General features: G+C 45.4%; 1 protein-coding gene across 2 annotated transcripts in view; it reads right to left on the reverse strand.

Moving 5' to 3' along the window:
* Positions 1–21402, reverse strand: part of PDE7B (phosphodiesterase 7B) — a 345772-nt gene that overhangs the window by 209884 nt on the left and 114486 nt on the right. For both annotated transcript variants that reach the window (XM_083176639.1, XM_083176640.1), the window contains exon 2: positions 5550–5610. In XM_083176639.1, the coding sequence (XP_083032765.1) occupies positions 5550–5610 (61 nt within the window). The remainder of the gene's footprint in view (positions 1–5549; positions 5611–21402) is intronic.

Below are 21402 nucleotides of genomic sequence, written 5' to 3' on the forward strand. Positions count from 1 at the left end.
TGCACATTGTGCCAGGATTACGCACATCTTAATGCCCATTACACATTATGCTATACACCGAAAGGACCATTACACATTTTGACACACACTGTAATGCCCATTACACATTATGTCACACCACTTTTTTTTTTCCAAGGCTAAGGTTAAGGGCTTTTGTTCCAGGTGAGGTTCCATGCTGGCTGCAGCACAGCTCTCTGCATGCTGCACTCTGCTTGATGGGACAAGAGCCGGAGCGAGCTCGGTTAAGAAGATTCAAGGGAACCATGCACACTTGGAGCTAGCTGCCAGTGGAGGAGGTGTCAGGGAACAATGCTGCTGCTGCAGTTCTGGCCAGACAGCTATTAAGCAGCAGACTGACAAGCCAATTAATGTGCCCCTTAAAGTCACGGGCACTCCCTTGAGAAAATTTTCTCCACTACAAATTAATTGTGTAATCTCTTTGATTCCCAAAACATTTCACCTATTAAACCTTTCTAATTTTTTAGTTCCTTTCTTCAGATCTCAGTTTGCTGGTACTTCCAATACACCCCAAAATGTTGCATACTTTTTCGAGGCCAAGTAAGAAGTAAGTTATGAAGAAATCCCTTATGTCCTTCACAAGCTCCTCTTTCTCAATAATTTTTGGTGTATTTTCTTACATTGTACATGCATGTTTTCACCCCCATAAACATTTTGGGGGCTTGGCCTAATCACAAGAGGTGGCCAATCCTCCCGTGACTAGGCCACATCCCAAAATTTGTACCGGGGCCCGGCATACCTTTCGGCAGCCCTGACCATCTGGAAGTGGGTTATTTTTATTTGTACTTTTTTGTTTGCAAAATTAGTTTGCATGAATTTCATATGGGATGGGGCTCACCTGAAAGTAGATGTGTCAGGGAATAGAAGGTGTTTTTTTCCCAATTTAGTAGGCCTAAATATCAAGAGGCATTGATATTGACAATCACCCAAAAAAAAAAAAAACACGGAAAGTTGTATAATACATACTGTAAGAAACATAGACTCTTTGATATTATCGAGCAATAGGTCCGTAGTCTCTATCCTGTAATAGGTACATTAAAACTAATAAACATATAAAACTCTAGAAAGTACAAGAAATAGGAAGAAAAAGTAAAAAGGGTTATTTCTAATTATTTATAGTATCGGCTTTCTCAGTGACCCCAAAACTTAGCATTATCGGCGAGATTTACTAAAGGGAAAATGCCGTAAAACCCCCATTTTACGGCATTTTCCTATGTATCAATAAACGTCCTCTGGGTGGCGATACCCTATAGAAGCCTATGGGCTTCTTTCGCCACCCGCCGAACGCCGTCTGCGCGCCCACCCCCTCCCGTCCTCCTGTGATCATCTCCTCCCCCTGGTGTCACAGCCGGCAGGACATCCGGCTTCAGGGGGGAGGAGGAGACACAGGGGGACGCTGGCAGCCACCGGGAGGTGACGGAGACCCCCGCAGCCAACATCACAGGTATCGCGGGGGTCTCCGTTACCGCAGCCCGATGCTGGCCGCATATGTTAGTACATATGCGGTAGCATCGCGGCGGCTGCCGTGTGAAGGCCGGAGGTGTATGTTGATACATCCCGCCATATATGAGCTGAAATAGCTTTTCTAGTCCAGTGTCCTTGTTTTTCTTATTTTTTTTATTGTTACATAGAAAATCCCATTACCTTATGAAGGCCTGACTCTTCCAGTGTACATCCATGCCAAACATCTGTTTGCAAGGCGGATGTTCTACAAAATGTCATTTAAAAAGTGAAAATACGCTTTGTCCAGGACACTTACAGTGTTACCATGTACATGGCATTTTCCTCTCGGAATACTTTCCACATGGAGCGTTACCCGAATATCTCCCTATTACTTATTATACAAGTGAAAACGAAATTACAGTATAAAAGTGACGTTGCCATAACTACTATTAATCAATAATAAAATCATGATGTTATCTTAGTTGTAGGAGGTTCTGCAGTTTCTCTCAATGCCAGAGAGGATAACAATTAAACAACAGCCCACTGACATCAGTTTACTGCAAGGGCAACAATAAAGCACAAAGGCCTCTTCATTAGACAGGATCCCGAGCCTGCTGCTTGTATCTGCTCTGCACTAACAATGTGGGAAGCACTAGATTCCCACATTCCTTTACTGACGTCAGAAACCCATGCACACATTAAATCCACCTCTTCCTTCTCTACAGAGGAGAAAAGAAAACAGTAGCAAACCTATGTCTTACATAATTAGCAAAACAGAAGCTATTTTAATGCATCTAATGTTCTATATGCTGGTTGACATAGGAGTTTGAGCATGAGTTGCTGTGATTCACCTTCTACACTAAACAAAACCTGCACAATATCACAGTGGTGTGACTCCCATAATGATATATTTCTACTGGAATACATTGCTTTAAAATACTATTAAAACAACTCATAGGTGAAATGCAGGATATACAGGGGAAGTGGGTGTTCTATCCAGAGGCGGATTTAGACCTCATGGGACCCTAGGCAAGATACTGGTTTGGGGCCCTCTTCAAACATTCGATAGCACTATATTTTTGGTGTTGATTGCTGATTGCAGGCGGTAGGAATAGAATACCTTGCGATGTGTACAGTCTACTCATGATTGATGCTCAGTTGCGTGACCATTGGCATTGCGTACACATCAGGCTCAGGCTCTAGGTCTTTCGGAAGTAGGCTTAATACCTGTGTCAGATTTAAAGTAAACTGACTGCCCACATACAGTGCATGAAACCATTTTGTCTGCCCAAATATTTTGATCCTATCAAAAAAGATCAAAGGGACTTCACCAGGGCCTGACGGGATCCATCCGAGGGTACTCAGGGAATCAAGGGAGGAACTAGCCATCCCCCTGCATCTCATCTTTAACAAATCACTTTCAACAGGCAAAGTACCAAAGGACTGGAGGATAGCAGAGGTTGTGCCAATATTCAAGAAAGGAAAAAAGGAGGACCCTGCAAATTACAGACCAATAAGTTTAAAAATATTCGAAGGTTTTTTAAGGGATAGTATCTTAAAATATTTGGACGAACATCATATACTTAGCAGGAACCAGCATGGGTTCACAAAAAATCGTTCATGTCAAACTAATCTGGTCGCTTTCTATGAGGAGGTTAGCAGAGACCTTGATGAAGGAAACGCTGTGGATGTGATCTACCTGGACTTCGCCAAAGCCTTTGATACGGTACCCCACAATAGGCTTATATCTGAAATGAGGGACATGGGACTGGGGGAAAATATATGCAGATGGGTGGGAAACTGGCTGTGTAACAGGGAGCAGAGAGTAGTGGTAAATGGAGCACTATCTGAGACACCAGGGGTACTAAGTGGAGTGCCTCAAGGTTCAGTCTTGGGACCCATATTGTTTAACATTGTTATCAACGATATAGGGGCGGGATTGCTCAGTAACATAAGCACCTTTGCAGACTATACAAAATTAAGTAAAGTCATTAAATCAGAGGATGATGTTACATCACTTCAAAGTGATCTCGCATCGCTGGAGAAATGGGCAAAAAAATGGAAAATGAAGTTCAATGTGGACAAATGTAAGGTCATGCACCTGGGGAGACACAACAAGGGTGCTAACTATAAGTTAAACGGGGTAGAATTAGTGCAGTCTGTACTTGAAAAGGATTTAGGGGTCCTTATAGACAATAACCTGGGATGTAGTGCCCAATGTAACGAAGCAGTGAAGAAGGCAAACAAAATGCTTGCATGCATTAAAAGAGGCATGGAATCTCGAGACTCAAAAGGGATAATGCCACTATACAAATCCTTGGCCAGGCCTCACCTTGAATACGGAGTGCAGTTCTGGGCACTGCACTATAAAAAAGACATCACAGAAATGGAAAAAATCCAAAGAAGACCAACAAAGCTTATAAGAGGAATGGAAGTCCTACCCTACGAGGAAAGACTATCAGAATTGGGGCAATTTACATTAGAAAAGCATAGATTAAGGGGAGACATGATTACCATGTATAAGTACATTAGAGGACAATATAAGGAATTGTCACAGACCATATTTACCACAAGAAATGAGACTAGGACCAGGGGGCATGAGTATAGATTAGATGAAAAAAGATTTTGTACGGTTGGAAGAAGGAAATTCTTTACAGTCAGAGCAATAAAACTGTGGAACTCTCTGCCAAAGGAGGTGGTTTCAGCATCAACAATGGATTCGTTCAAATCAAGGTTGGACGAACACTTATTGGCTAAAAATATCCAGGACTACTCAAAATAAATCAGGGAAACAAATGTAACAACTAAATATAAGGATATCAAGGGAGAATTAGCTTAATCAGGTTGAACTCGATGGACGGAAGTCTTTATTCAACCATACCTACTATGCAGCTATGTAACTATATGACTTTGGGAATGTGAGCAGGTCAATGTGATATAGATACATCATGAGGTAGTCGCTCAATGCTCCTCTGGGAACGTTTTGGGTGGCCAGGATATCTTTATGGGTCCCTTGGAACCTGCGGAGTCCTAGGAGGATGCCTATATTTCTCTACTGATTTATAGCAAGGAATGTGACAGGCCTTCCAACAGTAGGCACATAGTATTGGTGGCAGAATCTGGTAAAAGTGCTTGAGATGAAGTATATATATTAGGGCGGAGTGAAAAAACTGAAATTGAGAAATTCAAAATCGGTTAGTGTGGGAAAGTTGGGACTTGACCTGAATAAGAAATGTGCAAAAGCTTTTTGATCTGAGTCAACATCTTCTGTTCTGGCAAGAGGCCTGAAGTTTCACTTTTTTGGTGAAAATGATGAAAACTGTGAAGATGTTCCGATCTAGTTAAAATGATGTCATGATGTCTTAGAGTGGTTTTCAAGATATAATCTCCCTGAAACTAGTTTTCAAAAGTAGGCAAGTATGCTGAAAACACATATTGCTTAAAAAAAATGGCTACTGCATAGGCTAATTTATTTCCAAATGGTTCTGTAAATGCAGTTAAATGTGTGTTTTCATGTTATCATAAAGACTAACATTTCTCATCTTGAAAGACAGTAATGATATGCCCAATACTGTATCCATTTCTGTGTATAAACCATAAACAGAAAAATAAGGTAACGTTCAGAAAATAAAATTTTTTAAGATCCAGCTAAAAGTCATAATTAGTTATTTACTTCCCTACAATGTTTGCTTTATTGCCTGATGCCACTAATGTAGTTGCTGTGAATGTCCTTGCAATGCTTGCTGCACAGCGGATGCCAATAAACTATTTTCACGTGGTTTATGGGAATTGGGATTCAAACCACAAACATCTAGCAGTCCAATATTCAGCTAGCTTCAGACGCATGAAATAGCCGTTTTGACATCATTTTCACAGGCTTATTCAAATTTTCTTATACATAGATTTTTTTTTTGAAAACTTATTTAGTGTATAAAAATATTTTAAGGCTGTGTTCCACGCCAACAGAAATAGGATTATTTTTGAGTAAGAACTGAGCAACTTATTGACTATAATCATTCCACAACTAAACCCCAAAATTGGTGAGGCTTCATTCCAAAAATCCAATTAGAATGGTAAAGACCACTTACCTAACATGCGCAAACATCTGGCATTCTGCTCAGGATTATCAAATGAGATTTCTCCACACCTCTGAAAGCACAAAAAGTATGTTTGTTATAAATTGCTGCATTTAAAACCTACACAAGAGTTGGTACTCTTTACCTAGAAGGGCGCCCATCGCGGCCATCGCAGGCATCGCATGCACTAAAAAATCGCATGCGATGCGACCGACGCGATGCCCGCGATTTCCCATAGGGAACAATGTTAAATGTCCCAATTGACCCGATTTTCCTGTTCAATGTCTTAATTGACCCGATTTTTCCATAGGAAACAATGTTAAATGGCCCACAGAGGCCAAATAGGCACCCTGAAGTGTGAAATGGCCCCCACAATTGTTAACGCCACCCCACGATCAACGTGAACCCGAAGCGTGGCGAGCGAAGCGAGCCCGTGAGGGGCGGCGGTACGCGTCCTACGACCTTTTCATACCCTCACTATCCACGATGGTGTGGAGTAGAGAATAGAAAGTGTGGTGAGCGCAGCGAGCCACCGAGCCCGAAGCGTGGCGAGCGCAGCGAGCCCCGCGAGGGGACGCGGACACCTTCACAGGTATACGCGTCCCCTTGCGGGCTTCACAGCTGTCCGCGTCCCCTCGCGGGGCGCACTGCGCTTGCCACGCTTTGGGCTCGGTGGCTCGCTGCGCTCGCCACACTTTCTATTCTCAACTCCACGCCGACGTGGATAGTGGGGGTATGAAAAGGTCGTAGGACGCGTATCGCCGCCCCTCGCCACGCTTCGGGTTCACGTTGATCGTGGGGTGGCGTTAACAATTGTGGGGGCCATTTCACACTTCAGGGTGCCTATTTGGCCTCTGTGGCCCATTTAACATTGTTTCCTATGGAAAATCGGGTCAATTGAGACATTGAACAGGAAAATCGGGTCAATTGGGACATTTAACATTGTTCCCTATGGGAAATCGCGGGCATCGCGTCGGTCGCATCGCATGCGATTTTTTGGTCGCATGCGATGCGACCGACGCGATTTTTTTTTTACTAACGATGCCCACGATCAAAATCGTGGGCGCCCTTCTAGGTAAAGAGTACCCAAGAGTTTCCCGAAGTCCAACTTTACAGTCCAGGTTCTAAAGAAATCCATGCTTGGGTCTAGATCAGTGGTTCCCAAAGTTGGTCCTCAAGTACCTCCAATAGTTCACATAATCCAGGTCACCAGTGGATTTTTGAAATGTGACAGAAGGAGATACACAGTGCACTAGCTGGGTAACCTGGACAACATGAATTGTTAGGGGGAGTTTAGGAAATGCTGATATAGATAGTTACATCAAATTGATTGAGATACCAATTATTTCACATTTCTTCAAGCATCGCTATCCTTAAAACTCGGACTGTAGTAAAGGACTATGGCCCTTATTCAGATCTGATCGCAGTACAAATTTGTTCTCAAGATGGGCAAAACCATGTGCACTGCAGGTGGGGCAGATGTAACATGTGCAGAGAGTTCCCAACTTCAGTCCCCCAAAAGTACATATTTTCCAGGTTGCCTCACAAATCACATATACCACCTTCGTATAGTTTAAAAATGTGTCAATCAGTAATGAGTACACCTGTTCCTCGGTATGGCAAATGTACACTGTTAAGGTGCCCTGAGGAATGGACTTTGGACTGAGGAAACTGAACTTGGGAAACCCTGGAATGAGCAAATGTCCTGTGCAGAGGCGGATTTAGACCTCACGGGGACCCAGGCAAGATACTGGTGAGCCCTCCTCAAACAATCCGTAGCACAATATTTTTGGTGCTGATTGCAGGTGGTATCGATAGAATATATGGTATGTGTACAGTCTACCGATGAATGCTCAGCTGTGTGACCATTGGCATTGCGTACACATCAGGCTCAGGCTCTAGGTCTATTGGAAGTAGGCTTAATACATGTGTCACATTTAAAGTAAACCGACTGCCCACATACAGTGGATGAAACCATTTTGTGTGTCCATATATTTTTATATTCCACCATGTGATGTAATGACATCACGCAGTAGTCCCGCAATTTTCCTCTGTGAACAATTTGGATGGTCAGCATATCTTTATGGGTCCCCTTGGGACCTGCTGGGCCCTAGGGCTAGTTTGCCTTGTGGACAATCTGCCTCTGGTCCTACAGTATGTATATCCTGGTCATGAGTAATATATCTGGGATTCTCAGTCATCAAAGACACAGGGAAGATTTATGTAGAGCAACACTTTATGAACAGTGTAGTCAGTATACAGACCTACCTTGCGCGTTACCCAAAGGAGATTCTGAACATTGTGACTAGGATTGGCCATCAGCCATCAATTATTTAGTATCTATCGATGGTCACAGGCTGATGGTAATGTTTTCACCATTGTTGGCCAGCTACAGATCGTATAATATTGATGACTGAGACTAATGTTGAAACTCAAAAGCATTTTGTGCTTGCACGGGTGCCAACTGTGCAAAACACAAAACATCAATGGCTCATAATGAATAGTTCTGTCTGATGGTTTAAAACCATTGAAAGAGGGACTGTCGATGATCTACACTAATTCTGCCAAAGAAAAGACTATTACAACAGAATGAGTAACACAATAGTTATAGCCCTATCACACCGTTAGCAGTTCAATGTGAAAGGGTATAAGTCCTGCTACTGTAACTTCTCTAGCAATATTAAACTAGAGGCTTTTACTACTGAATGTGTTTAGAATATAGATATTATGGCTCAGAGTGACATTGCATTTAAGTACACCATCTGTAATATAACAGTGGGAAATGGATTTGCATTGCTAAACTTGCACCAGACAGGCTTATTTGTTGCCACAGTGAACATTCTGCATCTATGGGCCTAATTTGGGGATTATGTTTTATCCCCGACAGCAGCCTCATATTAGGTTGTATCAATGTTATTACAGGGTTGCCTACTTTTGAAAAATCATTTCAGGGAGAAAAGTAAAAGCCAGGGGGGGCGTGCCTTGCATTGCCAGGGGGGCGGGCCATGCATCACCAGGGGGCGGGCCTTGCATCGCCATCTTTAGCCAATTAACTCAAATGGTGTCTCTAACACAGTGTGTATATATATATATATATATATATATATATATATATATAATTATTTATGCCCCATTTTCTTACCTGTATACTGTATTATAATTATGTAGTCAACATACAGTAGATAGTTTATATAGCAGCTCTGGCTACGGGGGCCTTAAAGATAGGGGGGCCTGGGGGTACTGATCCCCTGGGCACCCCCCTTAATCCAGCACTGGGAGGGGGACAAAGCTAGGGCTAGACACCAGAGCTGGCTGGGAGGAGGGGGGTCTGGGGATGAGCCACAGAGGAGGAGAGGGCTGGGAGACAGGCTGCAGTGCAATGGGCCGGCTGGCATGGGGAGGAGGACAAACTACAACTTGTCAAAAATGACAAGCCGAGGAGGATGAGAGGAGAGGGAATCATGGGCTGTCATGGACACAGAAGTACCTCTATAAGGTAAAAAAAGTTAGAGTGCCAATACTTACCGCCCGTTATGCACGCATGGTAGAGGACCCCTTTCCCTTTCTCCAGCAGCTACCGCTACTCGTTTCCGTGATCGATACTGTGCATGTGCTACATAACTGCAATAAAGTAGCCAATGCAATGATGCGGCGGCATCGCGTTGGCGGTGTAAGTGATGTTATCTAGCGCATGCGCAGTATCGATCACAGAAGCGCATAGCGGCAGCTGTGGGAGAAAGGGGTGCTCTTCCGGGAGTCCGTGACATGTCCCAGGATTCCGGGAGTCTCACGGACATTCCGGGAGAGTCGGCAACCGTGGGTTATTATCATACTTAAGCCCCATACATAATAAACAAGAAATTAAAGATATCGCACAGAAGGGCCCTAGTGTACTGTGTATGTTCAATATGGTCAATGATGGGCGCTACCATAGGTGTGCGCAGCTCATTTTATTAGGGGGTGCACCGTTAAAGGGGTGGGTCTAGCACTGCCTATTGGGCATGTCTAACACAGCTCCTTTTGGTGTGTCTAACACCGCTAATCAGGCGTGTCTACCGTCATCTTTTGGCACTCGCTACAATATAAAATGTCTCCCAGACACACCATAATCTCCTGCCTATTTTAGTTTTAATCTTCCAATTACTCTGTGTAACGGTTCATCCAAATAAAGTCAAAAATATATATGGATGAAGCAGGTATGTAGTGATATGACAATGGTCTAGTACAATTACTGAAGCAAAGCACACATAATTGATTGATGGGTGCTTCTTTTAATGGAATACAGTTGTAAAAAGCAAGTCTTTGGCAAAATATATTGCTGGTTGCTAGTGGCAGGAGGGGTTCATAAGGGTGGGCACATCATTAGGGGGTGCCTGTGCACCCCTAACACTCAATGTGTGCACACCTATGGGTGCTACCACGCATCATTAATGCCTCCGCCCCCGTTATCTGTGCATGCAGCACAATTTGACAAGATTGTAAGCAACTGCACGTACAACTGGGGACTCAGTCAACGATATCGACCCAATGATGTTACTGAATGAAATGATTAGATGTCAATAAATCATATAATTCACTGTGTATGCACTATATCATTTGCCCAGCAGCACCACCAATATAATTAAGTAAATTGGTGGCACGCTAATCGCCTAGTGTGTATGGGGCTTTATCCTATGTTATCTGCAGACTTCTTTTGTTATGTATATTTAAGGTGATTCTTAAATCAGTATTCTGATCAGAACAACTGACATTATTAAATACAGCATCATCCATTAATGTACATATTGCAAGTAAAAATGCAGCAGTGTTAGGCTACAGGTGATCAACAGTTATGTTTTCATAAATACATACACAGGACGGGCAGTTATAATACAACATCTGCAGATGGGATGTCTGGTCACGATAAAGTACAATAACAGACTTCCCAATGCAAACTGATAATAGTCAACAAACCCAGTTGCACACACCAAGGTCAAGGGCCGGAGAAAAACAATATGACGCTATGATTCAGTCATGGTCATAGCAATAGCAGAGGTCAGAATAAGGATAACAGGGGAAAATCTCAAGAACATAGGATGCTACACTGATGCAGGAACTATCACCAGCTAGCTATATAAACTTGCTTGAACTAATGGTCTGAGTGCTGCCACTAGACCCATCCCTGCTACACTTGAGAAGAGAAAGAAGTTTCTCATAAGAGGATGACGCTATCAGTGTTTCCCTGAGAACAGGTACTAGATCTGGAATAGAAATACCATCAGGGTGCAATGTTCCATGCTTGTTGCTGTACACTGCTACTGCCCGAGCGTGACCCTCTGATAGGCAGAACAGACATTTACTAGTTGAATGTGCAACGGTTTGATGATGAATTGGACCCCACTGACTGAAACAATCTCCTGAGGACGACTGTGGAGATGGCAAAATGTGGTTTATTAGGAATGGACAAAGGATTTCAGGGAGCATTATAGTTAAAACTAGAATAGCAAGGATCCATAAAATGAAACACAAGCATTGGGTGTAGTGCTGCTGCAGACCCCGAAAACAAGGTTCCCAACCTGACAAAGAAAACTGGAACATCTGTTGTGTGACAACTTTGCTTTCAGCAAGACTGCCGTTTCCTATGAAGTATGCCAACCAAATGTGTAGCTACTGTAATAGCAGACAGCAGGGCCGGATTAACAATGGGGCTGATGGAGCTACAGCTCCAGGCCTATTCTCCAAATAGGCCCATTCTGTAGCTGAGGACCAGAGCTTTCCAACGAGCCCAGCCCCGTGTCGGTAGCCCCCCGGGAACCGGAGATACCGACAGGCAAACCTGGAACGTTTTCCCCATAGGATAACATGGGACCCGCTAATTTCAACCTCCACCCGGTTCCAACGGCTGCCAGTTCCCCCTCCGGCATCACAGAAGCTTGAGGTTTATCTCAGTCGAACCCAAATCGCTGGGCCTTCAATCTGATACCTGGTCCATATGGGTTCATTGGTTCTAGAGATATTGCGGGTAAACCAATTTTTTTTTCATTTCTGAAATGTAATTTCATGGCTGTTCATGTTGTTTGACAGATTTCTCTGGAACCAAATGGCCCAGTTTCACGGGACCAAAATCATTTGAAGCCTACATGTAAATTGGTCAGTTGGTTCCGAAGATGTAGCTGTTTCTGTGCAGGGTAAATACTGGCTGCTTTATTTTTACACTGCAATATAGATCTCACTTTGAAGTAAAACCCCACCCTAATATAACTCTCTCTGCACAAGTAACATCTGCCCCACCTGCAGTGCACATGGTTTTGTCCATCTAAGAAGGAATTTGTCAGAAAGAGTGAACTAGAATAACCCCCTATATGTACATGCAGCACAATCTAATTAAGATAATAGATGTTCTCACTGACACCTTTTACAAACAGCATGGGGGTCCAAGTGGGCATACAAAAATGGCACAGATAACACAACTGTCAGGTTGGGGTATTACACTCAGACTTGCGGCATCCTTGTCCGAGAACTCAGTGGGAGCATCTGACGTCACCCCCAGAAGCAGGGACAGGCTGGGCCGGGGGGCAGGGTGCCATGTGCCCCCCGGGTCACTCTACAGGTACTGTTACGGGCCGCAGTGGCGGATTTAGGGGGGCAGACATACACGTGCCCTCCCTGTTGTTTCTGGCACTTACGTTCCGCTGGCGCTGAAGGGCACTACTGCCGCAAGCACTAATTGCAGATACCCCACAAGCTGCTGCCAGATGCTGCGCCTGTGTCTTGTGTCGTGGATGGAGCTGCGCCGTGCACTGGTGATCTGGTGCAAGATGAAAGACCTGCCGATGCTCAGAAGTCCCCGGCATTGCCTCTGCCCTGCAGAGTCCGGCGCAGCCTCTGCCCTGGAGACCCCAGGACTGTCGCTGCCCTGCAGACCATGACGCAGCCTTATATCCTGGAGACCCCGGGACCACCGCAGCCTCTACCCTGGATACCCCAGGACCGCCGCTGCCTTGCAGACCCCGGTGCAGCCTCTACCCTGGAGACCCCGGAGCCTGCCTCTGCCTGTTAATAGGAGACCCGGCAGTGACTGCTGGTGAGTCAGATGTACAGTACACAGGCCGCTTTTACTGGGGGGAGGAGGAGGGGGATTATTAGGGAAAAGTCATCCCTTTTAAACACCTGTTTTCTATTCCTCTCCCCTAAATAGCCTCCCCTGCCTCTCTCTCACCCTGCCTCTTACTCCCCCTGCCTCCCCCCTCTCCCCTTTTCTCTCCACCCCAATTCTCATCCCCCCCTCTCATTTCTTTCATCTTTTTCTTCCCCATCTCTTTTCTCTCACCCCATCGCTTTTCTCTTTTTCTCTTGCCCTGTCTCTTTCATCCCCCCACACTCTCTCTCTCTGCACTCCTCACTCTGGGCCTGATTCAGACCTTTTCATTAGGCTGTGTATGTTCGCACGGCAGAAGGTCCCCACTCCCTCGGCACCCGAATCTTGTCGCTAGCATGCAAGGGGATTTGTTCCCAAACACATCCTCTTGCATTTGCCCGAACGGAGGAGAAATCATTTGATGGTCGCTGACATCAAATGTTTTCTGCAGCCTTCGGTCTGAAAAGTCGGTCAATACTTACTTGTCAGATTGGCAAATTAGGGGCGAGCAATGACACCATGTGACGTCAGCGGCCTGACCCGTGCAGATAATGACATGCCTGCGTTCCCAGGGAAATGTCCCTCATTTTTATGGGAATGCGCAATAAATGCTGGAAGTTCCCCTGCTCTCACCCCCTTCGATCCCACTATGGAGAGAATAGCTTAGCCAGTGTGATACTTGCCGAAGCCATTGGCTCCCAGAGTCTACACATGCGCATATTCGCGCCTGCACATACGCAGACCCCAACCATTGGGGATAGGGATGAATTTGGATCCAAAAGAATGGGTCTGAATCAACCGCTCTTTCCGCAGCCCCGTCTGCCTCTTTTTCCCCATGTCTCTTTCCCTATTTGTCTTTCTCTCTCTCTCTCTCTCGACCAGGGGCAAATATCACCAGCCCCTCCCCCCACACACACACACTTTCCCCTGTTATGGTGCCCCACCTGTCAATTTGTTCTTTAACTGACCCTGGCGGGCTATCCTGTTTTTTTTTCTCCTCCTCCACCTCCAGTCCTCCTGTAGCGCCTGGCCGCCTGTTCCTCCTGATTTCCGACAGTGACGGGGACGTCATGGCGCTGACGCCGCCCACCCATGCTTCTAATATGGTGGAAGATCTGGTGGGCAGAGGACGGGGACTCAGAGGACGGAGGTTGAGACTGTGGCAAAACTTCAAAGAGACAAGCAGGTGACATTATGTAAATCACAAAACACAAATATTTCATATATTTCTGCTGTTTGCAGCCTGTGGTGTCCTCCTGTTATTGTGCAGGGGAAGTAGCCTGTTGTGTCATGGTATTATTATTATTATTATTATAGGGAGCAGGGAGCAGCCTGTGGTGTCCTGTTCTCTTTTATACAAGGGAGCAGCATGTGGTGTCCTGTTCTTATTATGCAAGGGAGCAGCCTGTTGTGTCCTGTTCTTTTTATGTAGTGGAGCAGCCTGTGGTGTCCTGTTCTTTTTATGCAGGGGGAGCAGCCTGTGGTGTCCTTTTCTATTTATGCAGGGGGAGCAGCCTGTGGTGTCCTGGTATTATTATTATTATTATTATTATTATTATCATACAGGGGGAGCAGGGGGTTTTGTCAGCCCCCCCCCCTTTGTACCCCCAAACCTAACCTCTGACGGAGCAAATGTTTTGTATGTTAAAGTTAGAATAATAAAGTATCCAGCTCCAAGACTAATATATTTTTTGGTACTTGTGGAGTATCACGGCTCCCACGACCTTCATCGTATGCTGATTGTATGCTGATTGTATGCTGAAAAATCGCATCGCATACGATCAAATCGCATGCGATGCGATGCGATCACACCCGATTTTGCACTGAAATGCATCAGAATGCATTGAAATGTGTATTAAACTTGTGAAATGCCCCCAAATGCCATTTTTCATAGTGCACCACCCCCCACTATCAACGTCAACCCGAAGCGTGGCGAGCGCAGCGAGCCCGCGAGGGGCGGCGGTACGCGTCCTACGACCTTTTCATACCCCCACTATCCACGTCGGCGTGGAGTTGAGAATAGAATAGTGTGGCGGGCTTCACAGGTATCCGCGTCCCCTCGCGGGGATCGCTGCGCTCGCCACGCTTCGGGCTCGGTGGCTCGCTGCGCTCGCCACACTATTCTATTCTCAACTCCACGCCGACGTGGATAGTGGGGGTATGAAAAGGTCGTAGGGATGCCCGCCTTCATCCTGCCCCCCCTTCCCCCCTGTGCGAATGTACATAAGCCCTGCACATGCACATAAGCAAATATGTGCATGCACAGTGTTACAAAGATGCCCCTTTCAGACCGAACTTAAAAACTGGTATTTTGCCGGTTTTTAACCGTTTTAAAACGTTAATCTGTGCGGTATGAAAGGTGCAGAACCCATTTACCGTTTTAAAAAAGCAGTTTATGCTAAACGGTTAAATTGGAGGGTCCTACCCGTTTCAGACCCGGTATTTTTGCACCAAAATCGGGTCTGAAATGATATTTAGGACCGAGCCAATGAGCGTACCCAGCGCAGTGAATATTTAATGAGCGCTCATTAAATATTCATAGGCATTTCACCCCCTGGAGCCCCCCGCAGAGACCGCACTAGCTTTGACCCTGTATTTGGAAAGTTTACAAAAACGGGTCTGCCAGTGTCAAAAAAACGTCCCTTAAACGGTAATATACCATTTAAGAGATGCGGTGTGAAAGGGGTTTTACCTGGCAGACCCGTTTTTTGGAAACGTTTACAAATAGAGGGTCAAAGCCAGTTATGCGGTATGAAAGCAGCAAGATTTTACAATAATAAAAATCAGGGAGAACTGTAAACAGTGGAAGTAGCAAATCCAAACAAAAATGTTTATAGAGATGCAAGATAAGGTCATGAGATGTTTGATTATTCAACTTTTATTGGTATTATATACACAATTCACTGGAAATCCAGAAACATTAACTTTGCATTAGTGATCATACGACTAATATTTATACATAAATAATGGGCATACTGTACTTTGGTAGCGCTGCTTTAATACAGTATAATTAAAATAAAATTTCAGCTCGAGTGCTCCATGTCGACAAAAAACATAACTCTGGTTTCTGAAGATTACATACAGAATGAAGCCTGGGTTTGTTGATTCTACTAGAACACAGTTTTACACCTTTCACATCGTACAAATATTCCGAGTGGACCCCAGGTTTTTGCCCAGTCCACCCAGTTGAGAGTGTGGTCTGAAAGGGCCATTTTCAATACCCCGGGTCCAACAACCTGACAATCCGACCCGGGGTAATAGCAGTGTTTTACCTGGGTCGGAGCCGGGTTGCTTGGCAGTCTGAACAGGAACGCCGGGTCGAGCAACCCGGATCCCGTTCACTGCTATGGAGTAGGCAGCAGTGTCAGTGCTGCCTCCTCGTCCTCCCTGCCCCACACCATGAACCACTGATCTACCCAGCCCCTACCTGATGTCACTGCCTGGCAATATGCCAGGTGCTGACAGGGCATGCCTTACTGCAAATCCTGGGTTGCTCCTGGGCTGGTACAAATGTTGAGGGTGACCCCGCATTTGCGATGTAAAAGAGGTATTTGTAAAAAGTATAAGAAGGTGTTGCTATGTAATATATGATTACCAGTAGGGGTCGTGTTGCTATAAAGAATCACTCTTACTATCTGAGTGATAATAACATAAAATTAGTGGAGTAATATGTAACATACTGTATTATATCAGCTATTCATTAAATTATGTACTGTATAATGCAAAGATATGCATATTATGGTTAGGTGAAAAAATAGTTCCTAGTCTGCATATCTGGAAGATAATGGTTTTTAATACTGCTTAGAAATTATATACAGTAATCATATTTATAATATTTGCAATTCTGTTTAAAAATGCATATTATATGATCATATTCAATCTTGAAAATGCTCCAGTTGACCTTACCATAGCCCACACCCTGGCCTATCGCTTGGGCAGCTAATCCAACATCAAGATAATTTGCATTCTGCCCTGGAAACACTTATATCAGGAGATCTAGTGGTGCAAGTAAGGGGGTACAGAGTGGTACCTTTAAGAAATATGTCGCTGGGCACTGCACTCTGCCCGATTTTTAAAGGCCAATTTACACCTTGCCCGTTTAACAGTGCCCTGCTAAAACAGCCGGCCAGGGCCTGTACAGCCCCTACGCCACGTGCAGTGTGAATGAAAGGGAGAGCTTGTGGGAAGGAAGCCTAGCACCTCCATTGGAGCCGGTCACGCCCCCAACAGTAACAGCGGTGTCTGGGCCTGCCCCTAACAATGACGTCACCGGGCCCGCTCACTTTTTAATGCTGTGCCCAACATAAGCGTGCTGCACACTCCACCCCCCTTCCCCGGTACATAGACTGCAGCGGCCAAAAGTCTACACTCCCCTGAGCCTGAGAGACTATTGCCAGTGTGCACAGGGGGTATAGCTATCTGTGAGCCGGGCCCACGTTCTCTTACTGCCCTGTGTACATGGACACCCCCCCCCCCCCGGCGCACTGAGACAGAAGCTGCCTTCCCTCCCCATCCCACCTGGGAGCAGAAGCTGCCTCTTCTCTACTCTCCCCCAACCCCTACCCTCTGGCAATGGACAGCTGGCAGCAGCGGGGAAGCTGGGAGGCTGCCTCTTTTCTCCCCTTCTACTCCATGCCAAGCTGAGCAAAGGAGACAGCTGCAGCACATCTCTCCTCTTTGTAGCTGCTGCTCTCCTCCTCTCACCACAGCAGCAGTGAAGGCAGCAGATGCCTGGCTGGACTGGGAACAAAATGTAAGTGCCGCAGCTACCTCCATTGCTTCTATCCTTACCTTGCTGAATGCACTGGAGCAGCTGCCAGGACAGGCGGATTGCCGGACTACCCACACCTTGCGCTCTTTCTCTCTCTCTCTCTCTATATATATATATATACAAGAAGTCCAAATATATGCACAAGAAGTCCAAATATATGCGCAAAAGTCTGTTTTCGATCAATATCTGTCCAAGATAAATGAATCCACGTGTAGTGCTCCGAATACGGGGTTCACCTGTGCCCATAGACAAAGTACATGCAGGGAAAAAACAGAAAAGCTCACAATGAGCGTAAGATAGATAATACTGTACTGATATAATAATTCTCTCATACACGTAACAATCACCCGGGCAGCCAAGGTATGAAGTCAGGTGGCGATGTGCAACAGCGGGCAGGTGGCTGATCCGGGAGACGGACAGATCAATGGACGGCCACAGCATTACAGTCAGCGTCAGCAGGGAAACATCTCAACGCGTTTCATCATCCAATGTCTGGACTTTCGTCACCCCTCCTGATGAAGTAATTGGATGACGAAACACGTTGAGGTGTTTCCTGCTGAGGCTGACTGTGACGATGTGGCCGTCCATTGATCTGCCTGTCTCCCAGTTCAGCCACCTGCACGCTGTTGCACATCGCTGGCTTCATACATTGGCCACCCGGCTGATTGTTATGCTGACATTTGTTTTCTTAAACCCACATGTATGTGAGCATTATTATATCAGTAAAGTATTATCTATCTTACACTCATTTATTTATTAACAGTTTCTTATATAGCGCATACATATTCCGCAGCGCTTTACAGAGTATAGTTAAACATTCACATCAGTCCCTGCCCCAGTGGAGCTTACAATCTATGTTCCCTACCACATGTACACGCACACATAGACATTCTAGGGTTAATTTTTGTTGGCAGCTAATTAGCCTACCAGTATATTTTTGGAATGTGGGAGGAAACCAGAGTACCCGAAGTAAACCCATGCAAGCACAGGGAGAATATACAAACTCTGCACAGTTAGAGCCATGGTGGGAATCGAACCCATGACTTCAGCACTGTGAGGCACTAATGCTAACCATTACACCATCCATACTCATTGTGCGCTTTTCTGTTTTTTTTTTCCTGTATATATCTATATATTCTTGTGTATGTGTTTATTAAGAGTATCTAATTGTATTTTTTTCCCCTGTTCCCTTAGGTCCCCCGACTGGCTAACGTGACCGTGCCAGCAGGAAGTATGTTGAAGATCCGGGATGAGCTGGAGCGCAAGCGGCGCTCGTTGCTTAGCAACGCTGCCGCTAGCTGCCGCCGGATGTCTGCGGTCTGATAGCTTCCGCTTGGGCTCAGCGTTGCACGCCGTACGGGAGGACAGTGGGCGGAATGGGGGGGTAAGTATGTGTATATATACGCTGTTTGTATCTCAGTGCATTTGCTGTAGGTTATTGTACTGAAGACGGGGGTCAGACCCCGAAAGCTTGACCACCATAAACCTCTGATTATATGCTGTACCTGCCCTTTGAGTGCCATTCATTCTTGGATTGCTGTTTTGTTACACCGTTGGGGCACCGGGGCCTGCTGCTTAGAGTCAAGAGAGTGCCGGCAGGATTGGAAACTCTGTATTTCACTGCATTAATTTGTTGTGAACTGTTGCAAGGCACCTAACAAACTGGTTGTTTGTATACTTGGATGTGAAAAAGCTACACTTACGGACTTATATATAGGGGGACATTTACCAAAATGGATTCGTAGAAAAAAGGTGTATTCGTAGGGAGAAATACACCTTTTTTTTACGAATTTGTATTTTCGGGATTTACAATCCCAAAAATACAACAATTCGTAGCCCTAAAGATGATTGGCCGCTAGGCGGCTAGGCGGCTCCTGATTGGCCAGAATTCATTCTGAGCCCAGACGCCGAAGAGGAAGGTTCTCTCCGGCTCTGAAAGCCGGGGAGCGTCGCGGAAGATGCCGACAGCTGCTGGAAGTCGTCAGCAGCTGTCAGAAGACCTGGATGTCGACAGATTAAGAAAGAATGCAGGACCTGGGTGAGTAGGATTTCCTTCCACAGGTCCAACATGGATTATCCTCGGACAGGACGCCGTCCCCGGAGCCGCCGACACGGAGCCGCCGACACGGAGCCGCCGACACCGGAGCCAGCGACCTACCAACGGGATCAAGGCCCTTATTCTGATCGGTGCGGATATTCCCGCATTCTTACGGAGCGGTCCGCACGCCACGGTGTTTTGCCGCATGCGGCCATCGTCCGTAGAAACGCCCACGTGTCCTCCGCATTCGGACGGACTCACTCTTTAAGAACAGGGCGTGTTTACGGACGACATACAAACCATGCGTGTGCGGGAGAAACACTCCGATTCTGCACGGTATTACAGAGTATTACAGAGTATGCTCGGAAATACCGCATCCGCCCGGGAGCCAAGCGGTGCTACCGCCCGTAAGCGGAGTATTTACGCCAAACAACCCACTATTAAGTATCTTCTGCAATACATCACATGACCCACTTATTCAATTACCTATCCTCATAAAAAACTGCTTATTTGGAATTGGAATCAATTAGATGCCAATATATCCTTACAAGCATGCCTAACACATGCATTGCACACATTAACCCTTACAGCAATTTAAGTGCAATGGTTTGTATTAGACCCTGTGTAAAAGATTATAAACAATCTACACATATACTGTTTAATGTGCAAAGAAAACCAACAACTGTGAACTTGCATAAACAATTTATTGGAAAACACAATTAACATATAAATAAAAAAATATCAAATAATAAATTAAATCAGGAGATCTCTGAGGTCCTGCAGGTCGGCTAGCAGGAGCCTCAAATGGTGCTCCGCCCGCAGGAGGGCCCCACGCACCCCCTCATCTGCCGGTGTGGTGTCATCTGTGGGCATGTCAAAGGGGCAAAAATTAGTCATGTTATTCATGCATACATTTCACATACTGCGACATAAATTGCACAAATGCTAGGTGACATGTGTGTGTATATATATATATATATATATATATATATATATCTATCTATGTAGAGAGATAGAGACACACATAGATAAATAGATATGACACATACATATATACATACATGCAAACTTATTTACTACATACTGTCTTTTTTTGCCTCTACCCTTTACTCTGCAGAAGACATAACAGTCATAGTGTTTCTTCTCAGTCACAACCCACCCATGACTAACCAATGACAAGCATGTCATGGCCTCCGTCAATAAGAACTTGTCACAATCTGCTCAGTCTAAGTTCAGTGATGGTTCGTGGCATGGGAGTTATGCAAATGTCAGGAATGCACAGTACACATCCTCAAAATCATAATTCTGTCTAAACCAACCTACAATTCTGTGAGGGCAAAAAAAAAATCTGAACTACAGGGGGTGTTTAGGTAGAGGAGGCTCCTGGGACACTGGCAACTTCTGACTCCATTCCAAGGTAGGCCGGGCCATACTCCATTTATAGCATACATCCTAGAGTTTATAAATAACATTCACCAACAATATAGATTCCACTATTTGATGGGTCATAATCTACGATTGCAGCAGGTGAATTTAATCCACAAATGATCCACTCATCCCTTTACTCCAGGATCCTGTTTAACTACAACGGTTATGTGGCAGTCAAAATGGAGCTCCAACCCATCCCACAAACCTGTGTAATTGAGAGGTGTCCTGGATGAAAGGGATGCCTTGGACACCCCATCTAACCCGTACCTGTATCTGTAGCTACCCACTTTGGGGTCTATATGAATAGTATTGGAACAAAATTTTTAATCACCAGTGCTACATAACAAATACCAGTACAACTACTTCATGAATGATGCATTATGTAAACATACCGATCTGCTGGGACTCCGGGGCTTGGCACGCCTCCTCCCCCTCGGAATTGGAATCCTCTGGGGCAACCGTGGCCTCCTCAGCCCCCTCCTCCGCCAGCTCCTCTGCCACCATGACCACG

The sequence above is a fragment of the Crinia signifera genome, chromosome 3, assembly GCF_055691185.1.
Source record: "Crinia signifera chromosome 3, ASM5569118v1, whole genome shotgun sequence".
Classification (NCBI taxonomy): Eukaryota; Metazoa; Chordata; class Amphibia; order Anura; family Myobatrachidae; genus Crinia; species Crinia signifera.